The sequence below is a fragment of the Mustela putorius genome, unplaced genomic scaffold (genome assembly GCF_011764305.1).
Source record: "Mustela putorius furo isolate JIRA1106 unplaced genomic scaffold, ASM1176430v1.1 tig00537284_pilon_pilon_pilon, whole genome shotgun sequence".
NCBI classification, from domain to species: domain Eukaryota; kingdom Metazoa; phylum Chordata; class Mammalia; order Carnivora; family Mustelidae; genus Mustela; species Mustela putorius.
Window position 1 is genome coordinate 2,552,801 of NW_025422422.1, and position 8,850 is coordinate 2,561,650.

Here is an 8,850-nt window from a genome sequence, read left to right on the forward strand (position 1 = left end):
CAGCTTAACATAGATTCTTTTTCCATGCATGATCATGATAGTATGATTACTTTCCAAAATCTAAATTGTCCTCTTTTATTAGCCCTTCACCTGAGAGACTATGAAGACATCATCCCCGCCGTTGAGATCTACTCTCTGTTGGCGCTCTGCGCTTGTGCCAGTAGAGCTTTTGGTACTTGTTCAAAAGCTTTTATTAAACTGGAATCTTTAGAGACCCTCAGTTCAGAGCAAAAACAGCAATATGAAGATCTTGCTTTAGAAATCTTCACGAAGCATACTCCAAAAGATAATAGAAAATCTGAATTGGACAGCCTTCTTGAAGGGTAGGCTGATTGTAATTAACGTGTATCATTCATCCAATTAGAAGTTGGCATTTCTGTAAGTTTAATAGTGTGATATAATACTATAAGCACTGAATTTTGAAGTAATTTTCTTAAGATTATACCCTATGTTATTTAGTCTTCTAAGTATATTAATGCTTTATTTTCTCATCGTAAGAAAAGTTTTTAATTGAAACTTGCCTGGAGATGTTTTTTTCATTCCTAAATTTTTTAAGTGTAATAAGTAGTTTAAGTAATTAGAAGTTTTAAAGTATAATTCATCATTTTTCTCCTTGTTTTTACAGAGGGGAAGGGAAACTGCCAACCTGTGTTGCCACGGGAAGCCCAATCACCGAGTACCAATTCTGGATGTGCAGCGTGTGCAAGCACTGTGTGCTGGCACAGGAAATAAGTAACTACAACTTCTGTCCCTTATGCCATAGTTCAGTGGGATAAAGAAATGACAGATTCCTCTGTCTGTAAAATACATGTAGCATATATCCATAGCTGTGACGGTATATATAATGATGGGTTTTCATACATTTTATATGAAAACCAGCATCATTATTTCATAGTTGTGTTGTTACACAAAATCATATGTATACATAATACATACACATATATATATCATACAGATGTTATATATACATAACATAATTTTGTGTAAATATACTGCTATGAAATAATGATGCTGATTTTCATATAAAACATATGGAAATCAGTCTTATTTCCTATCTTTCTGTTATGATTACATGATAACTATGAAAATATTCCAAATAAGAAGTTTTTCTCACCGTTTCAGGCTTACTGACTCATCAGAAACCTTGGTAGGGTTAGGTGATGAGAAAGCGGGAGTGGGGCAAAGTTGAATGTAGGGAATTGACATAATCTGTATTAGAAGGTTAAACAATTGTAATATTAAAATGATCTCTATTGTTAGCTGTGTTTCATTAAATAAGTATCAAATGTCTTCTATATTTTATTTTCAGAAGTGAGAAGGCACTTTAAGCTATTTTTTTATGATTTTGATTGTTTCTAATAGCCTATTTTTTTATATAGCCTTTCCTTTTTTATCTACCCTTTTGGCCTCATCTGAGAGATGGCATTTAACGTGACTCTGTATTGTGCAGAAAACTTGGCTCTTTTTATAATGATAAAATTTATACAACAACATCCATTTTGTAGTTACAGTTTTAGTTGAAATATTGTCTCTAAGCAGGGCCCTTTCTTTAAACAACTCTAGGGTGCGGGGAATGATTCTTTCTGGGTCATGTGTCTGTTATGACTTATCATCATTAATTAAAAAAGAAAAAATGGTAACCAGCAATGATCTGTGTATGTAACTAACAGCCTTCTCTATTTATTTCTCATGAAATTCGTCCTTTCATTTTTGCGGCTGCAGGCTAAGCTCGAGCTCTGTGTCATCACCATTATTTGCTCAAGTTTGGCTGATGCTTAGTAGAGGTAATGAGTAAAAATATGCTGCATTGCTATTGCAGCTGTGATACGTAGGTTAGTCACCTCTCTCAAAGTGCTATGTGTTGGGTGCTTTAAAGACAAATTAAGCCCGTTGCAGATTGAGAATAGTGAGTTCAGAGAAGAGGTTTAGAGCCTAGATGAGCTTTTGGCAGTGAACTCATATGCCTAAATAAAACGAGAGGACCAGAAGTCTTAGAAGTCTCTGTCTGTGTTCAAGGGCCTTGTGGGAAGTTACCATAATGCAATGTTAGCCTCCAAATATACTACGAAGCAAGCCATTCTAGAAGTCATGGAGCAGAAGAGGGTACAGACCAATGGAGATGCTTTAAATAACATGGTTTATTGAATCAATTTGAAGTGCACGGTGATGGACAAGGAGAAAGTGACTGGGCAGATTAACACTGGTGTTAGGGTAAGGTGTCAGTGGGGTAGAAAGATTATATTACCTGAATCCTGAGTTATGTTCTGTTCTTGTGTCCCGACTCCCATTCTGCCCAGTCAGCTCCCCGCCACCCCCCTGCCCTGCCCAATAGTATGGTTATAAAGAGGAGTGGAGCTGAGGTTTGATCCACGTGACCCAGTCATATGGAATGTGCCTGAAGCTAGTGATGGACACTTGCTCTATAGAAGAGGCCATGGGGCAAGTATACCAGGTCACAGCCGCAGGTTGCCAGTCTGCTGAGCGGTCATGGATTTGATTGGATTGTATTTCTTGGGCAGAGGACTGGCCAGAGTAAGTGTCACCAATGGCTAATTATATCAAGATCTCACACATATCGAACGCTTTATAGGTCTTTTGCATATTAGTGTGTCATGAATAGTATGTTGGTTGCCTTTATATTTTCAGTGCCTCTTTAAAATTTTTTTTTTTTTACTTTTTTTTTTTTAAATTTATTTGACAGAGAGATCATAGGTAGGCAGAGAGCCAGGCAGAGAGGAGGAAGCAAGCTCCCTGCTGAGCAGAGAGCCCAATGCGGGGCTTGATCCCAGGACCCCGTGATCATGACCTGAGCTGAAGGCAGAGGCTCAACCCACTGAGCCACCCAGGTGCCCCTTCAGTGCCTCTTTAATATGAGGTATGGTCAAACATTCATAGTCTACTTACTTTGTCTAACACACCCCATAAATTACCTACTTATTAAGTTTAACACAGTTTCATCTAACTGATTTGTTTTCTTCTATGACTAGTACAGGATATTCTTCCAGATTAGAAAATCACATACTAGGGGCGCCTGGGTGGCTCAGTGGGTTAAAGCCTCTGCCTTTGGCTCAGGTCATGATCCCGGGGTCCTGGGATCGAGCCCCGCATCGGGCTCTCTGCTCAGCAGGGAGCCTGCTTCCTCCTCTCTCTCTGCCTGCCTCTCTGCCTACTTGTGATCTCTGTCTGTCGAATAAAAAAATTTTAAAAAATCTTAAAAAAAAAAAAAAGAAAATCACATACTAACAAAAGGATCAACCCTAGGGAATATATCTCCTGTTGAATGTAATTACATCTTTTTTTTTTTTTAAGATGCATTTATTTATTTGAGACAGAGAGGGAGGGAGCATGAGTGGGAGGGACAGAGGGAGAGGAAGAGAGAGTCTTTCTTTTTTAAATTATTTTTATTAACATATAATGTAGTATTTGCCCCAGGGATACAGGTCTGTGAATCAACAGGCTTATATATTTCACACCACTCACCATAGCCCATACCCTCCCCAATGTCCATAACTCCACCCCCCTATTCCCTATTCCCCCACCCCTAGCAATGCTCAGTTTGTTTAGTGAGATTAAGAGTCTCTTATGGTCTGTTTCCCTCCCAATCTCATCTTGTTTCATTTTTCCCTTCCCTACCCCTCCCCCACAACTCCCCCACCCTGCCTCTCAAATTCCTCATATCAGAGAGATCATAATTGTCTTTTTCTGGTTGACTTATTTCGCTCAGCATAATACCCTCTAGTTCCATCCATGTCGTTGCAAATGGCAAGATTTCATTTCTTTCTTTTTTTAAAGATTTTATTTATTTGACATCGAGATCACAAGTAGGCAGAGAGGCAGGCAGAGATAGAGGAGGAAGCAGGCTCCCTGCTGAGCAGAGAGCCCGATGCGATGCGGGGCTTGACCTGAGCCGAAGGCAGAGGCTTTAACCCACTGAGCCACCCAGGTGCCCCAAGATTTCATTTCTTTTGATGGCTGCATAGTATTCCTGTGTGTGTGTGTGTATCACATCTTCTTTATCCATTCATCTTTTGATGGACATGTAGGTTCTTTCCATAGTTTGGCTATTGTGGACATTGCTGCTATAAACATTTGGGTGCACATGCCCCTTTGGATCATTATGTTAGTATCTTTAGGGTAAATACCCAGTAGTGCCATTGCTGGGTCATAGGGTAGCTCTATTTTCAACTTTTTGAGGAATCTCCGTGTTGTTTTCCAGAGTGGCTGCACCAGCTTGCAGTCCTACCAACAGTGGAGGAGGGTTCCCCTTTCTCTGCATCCTTGCCAGCATCTGTCCTTTCCTGACTTGTTAATTTTAGCCATTCTGACTGGCGTGAGGTGGTATTTCATTGTGGTTTTGATTTGTATTTCCCTGAAGCTGAGTGATGTGGAGCACTTTTTCATGTGTCTGTTGGCCATTTGGATGTCTTCTTTGTAGAAATGTCTGTTCATATCTTCTGCCCATTTCTTGATTGGGTTCTTTGTTCTTTGGGTGTTGAGTTTGTTAAGTTCTTTATAGATTTTGGATACTAGCCCTTTATCTGATATGTCATTTGCGAATATCTGGGAGAGAGTCTTAAGCAGACTCCACACTGAGTACAAAGCCCTTCATGGGACTTGATCTCATGACCCCGAGATCGTGATCTGAGTGGAAACTAAGAGTTACATGCTCACTGGACTGTGCCCCTTACTTACATCTTTCTATAAACTTTCTCTTTTCAGGATAAAACTATTCTCTGCTTCATCAGTGGAAGAGAAAATCTTAAGGATGTAGGGTGAAGGATTCCTTCATGCAGAAGGACTGCATGTTCAGAGTTCTGATTCTTAGTCCATGGTCTAATTCCTGATACATCTTTCTCTTTTTCCTTTCCCATCCCAGGAATCAGCTGAGTACTTGGTTAGATTGTCTTTCCTCTAGACCTTACTGTACTTGTTGATTACATTCCCAGTTGCTCCAATTCCAAAATCAGCTGTTAGCTCCTCAGGCCTTTCCTAACATATTTTTGGGAACTCTCTTTTGGAGACTTCTCATTTGCCACGAATTCCATGTTGCTTGAACCCTAGAATTTTTCTTCCAACAAATTATTTCAGATAGATTCTGAGTTGCTGTCACTACCTCTTGTTCAGTTTAATTCAGAAACCACAGTCCCTGAAAACAACTGTTAAACTTTGTATACCTAATTATCATATATGTAGATGTATGTGTACAGACATATCTTTTATATTATTGTGACAGCTTATGCCTGTTTGGTATTTATACCTCTGGAAGTTTTAGTGATCTGCCGTAATATCTTGGGGACTTTTGTCTTGCTTAAAAATAGTACTAGGGAAAGACCTCTAGTATGAGTTGACCTAATTCAGTTTGTTCAGCATGAAGGAAATTTCAGGATAACCCACCAACAAACTCTGTCCTGATGAAAGGAGCAAACAGAAGTAAAATTGTCTGTATGTAACAAATAGTTGGGGAGAAGTTGGGCAAAATGAAGCATATATTGAAGACATACAATGAAGCAGTTATATTGTTTCTCTTCCTGTAAGAAGCATGTCTGACTCCATTTAAGTAATGCCGAGTTGTTCTTTATCACAAAACTTGGCCTGAATTATGTGAAATTTCAAAACAGAATTATATTACATTTCAGAGTTTCAGAATACTTTGATAGGTCAAAGTATTGAGATGATGGGACTGATAAAGTTTGTAGTGATAAGCAGTGTGTTTATCAAGCAACCAAATAACATTGTTGACCTATCATGCACAAATGCTGATTTTATTACTTTTTTTTTCTAAAATACATTTTGAAATGATCTTTTTGTATTCTAAAAGCTGAGATTTTAGGTTTTGTGTGGCATTCAGTAAAAAAAAAAAAATAAGTATTGAAGGAAAAATGACTTGTATTTATTCTGTTTCCTTTATCTATAACTTAAGGATAACATGGTATTTGTTTTGATTTAAATGTTCTGGTGGGGGTTGGTTAGGAAAGTGTTGGGCTTCAGAGTGGACAAGGGAGAAAGAGACAAGGAGGTCCAGTAGATGTATAATGTCATATTTTGCTACCAAACAGAAAAAACAACTTAGAAAGGTAATCGGTAAATGTCAGATAACTGGAGATTGCAGTGAATTACTCTAGAAGTCATACAGAGTTCTCATTTAGAAATGGGGAGAAATTATTTTAGCAGACTTGTAAGAGAACATGGGAAGTACTTATCTGATAATGTTGTAGCTCCAAAATATTGCTACTGAGCTTCTAAAATGAAAATGACAATATTATGTTGCCCCCTACTGTCTATTCTTATGATTATTCTCAAGTTATTTTTAAAGAAATTATTTTTTGAAAATAAACTTTTTTTTTTTTTTTTAAAGATTTTATTTATTTATTTGACAGAGAGATTACAAGTAGGCAGAGAGGCAGGCAGAGAGAGAGAGGAGGAAGCAGGCTCGCTGCTGAGCAGAGAGCCCGATGTGGGACTCGATCCCAGGACCCTGAGATCATGACCTGAGCCAAGGCAGCAGCTTAACCCACTGAGCCACCTAGGCGCCCGAAAATAAACATTTTTAAAGAAAACATATATCCAACTACAAAAATACATAAAGAGTTTTCATGAGTGATGAGAAGTGAAAATGGCCTTAATAACCTCTTTAAAATTAAAGGCATTTATTTATGTTTTAGTTGAATTTAGGATAAGGAAAAAACAGGTCTAATTAAATTGCTGTACTGCAAGTTTTCTTCATGACATTAAAAGACTTGGAGTTGGGGCGCCTGGGTGGCTCAGTGGATTAAAGCCTCTGCCTTCGGCTCAGGTCATGATCCCAGGGTTCTAGGATCGAGCCCCACATCAGGCTCTCTGCTCAGCGGGGAGCCTACTTCCTCCTCTCTCTCTGCCTGCTTCTCTGCCTACTTGTGATCTCTGTCTGTCAAATAAATAAATAAAATTAAAAAAAAAAAGACTTGGAGTTAATTTTTTATTTACTCATTTCTTATTTGGCATAGCTTAAATTTCTAGTTGGTAAAATCTAGAGAAAAATGGGATACCACTCACACATCCTGTCATAGCTAAAATTAAAATTACTAAGTAGTGAAAAGAATAGGGAACAACTGAAACCCTTATACACTGCTGGTGCAAATGCAAAATAGTATACCCATTATGAAAAAAGTTGAGTTTTAGTTCTCTATATATTCTGGGGGAAAAAATGTATGTACATGTGTGTGTTTGTGTATTTTTTCCCCACTGCCTTAGTCAACAAGAGAGAAGCTTTTCTGAGGCCATGGGGCTCAGGCAAGTGGTGGCCCTATAGGGGAAGGAGGAGCCCAAGAAGGGACTTTATTTGACTTTGTTCTCAGGGCGTGGGTGGGTTGGTGTCCCCGCACTTTTTGTAGCAGCTGACAGAATGAGGTTGCAGGCAAACGTAGCACTTCCAGCAGACTTGTCTTGTTGCAGCTGTAATTTCTGGGTGAGCTGACAAAGGGGAGGCTTGTTGATGCCACTTCCCAGGCAAAGCACAACCTGCTGGTGGAGTCTGTGAAGATGGATGATAGGGAGGGACAGCAGCTGAGCCTGGCCCCAGCTCTCTGGTAGGCCTACGGTAGGCTCTCCAGTGTCCTCTAGACCAGAGCTTCTCAAGTGTGACAGAGACACTGTGTCGGAATCCTTTGTGTGTCTTAGCAATAGGTGGACACACCAGCCCAGCATCTTTCACATTTCCCATATCAGACTCATGATTTTTTATGTTTTCTCCCATTCTCTGGGTTGTCTCTGTTTTTAGTCTTAATGGCACAAAAGTTTTAAATTTTCATTAAGTCCAATTTGTTTATGTTTTCTGTGTTTGGGGTCATATCCAAGGAGTTGCCAAATCCAGTGTTACAAAGCTGTTGCCTTATATTTTCTTCTAAGAATTTTGTATTTCAGCTCTTACATTTAGGTTTTTTATCTATTTGGAGTTAAGTTTTTGATATGATATTTCCATCCAACTTCATTCTTTTTCATGTGGTTATCTAGTTTTTCCAGCAACACTTAATTGAAAAGATGTCTTTATGCCGATACCACAGTGTTTTGATTGCTGTGGCTTTGTAGTTAAGTTTCAAAATGAAATGGATTCCTTTCGACTTAATAGTCCCTTTAACTTGAACATGGGATGTCTTTCCATTTATTTATGTGTAATTTTTTTCAGCACTGTTTTGTAGTTTACATTGTACTAGTCTTTCACTTTCTTTGTTAATTCCTAAATATTTTATTTCTTTTTGATGCTATTTTAAGTAGAATTGTTTTGGTAATCTCCTTCTCTGGATTGTTTTTTACATAATTATTACTTTAAAATACTGCACTTAATAAATCACTATCTGGGTTTCCCTCTGGCAATAACAGCCAGGGAATGTAAACTAACATAACAGACCGTCAGCACAAAATATTATTTAATGGATCCCTACACTGTTCCGGAGGACTGAGAAGTGTGCCGTCTAGGCTCTGGGAGCTAATAAACGGTCATCTGATTCGGACAGCTAAGCTGAGGGATTTCTACAGTGTCTCAGAGCCACCCAGCCACCCTCTCCCAGAGGTCTTGCCAAGAGCGGACGCTGGAACCCCGAGGGGCGTTAGAATCTGCGGGCCCCTGAGCCATTCGTAAGAAGCCAAGCTTGCTCCGCTTCTGGCATCGTAAGGCTCCCTCCCCCAACAACTCGCTGTGACAAAGGGCAAGCTCTTCGCAACATCAGTCGACCCACACGGAAACCAGTTTGGGCCCATCAGTCCACTGCTCTCCGGAAAAGGAAGCAGGCGGGACCGGCAGCAATAACGGCGCCGCATTTCAAAAGGGTCGGTCCAGGCTCTCCCCCGCCGCCCGAGTTCCCCGCCCGCGCCGTG

General features: G+C 39.6%; 1 protein-coding gene across 3 annotated transcripts in view; it reads left to right on the forward strand.

Annotated features, from left to right (window-relative positions):
• Positions 1-1,647, forward strand: part of WDR35 (WD repeat domain 35) — a 64,017-nt gene extending 62,370 nt beyond the window's left edge. For all 3 annotated transcript variants that reach the window (XM_004745859.3, XM_045073814.1, XM_004745860.3), the window contains 2 exons: positions 83-323; positions 626-1,647. In XM_004745859.3, coding sequence (XP_004745916.1) covers positions 83-323; positions 626-776 — 392 coding nt within the window. In that variant the 3' untranslated portion in view covers positions 777-1,647. The remainder of the gene's footprint in view (positions 1-82; positions 324-625) is intronic.
• The last annotated feature ends 7,203 nt before the right edge of the window (positions 1,648-8,850 follow it).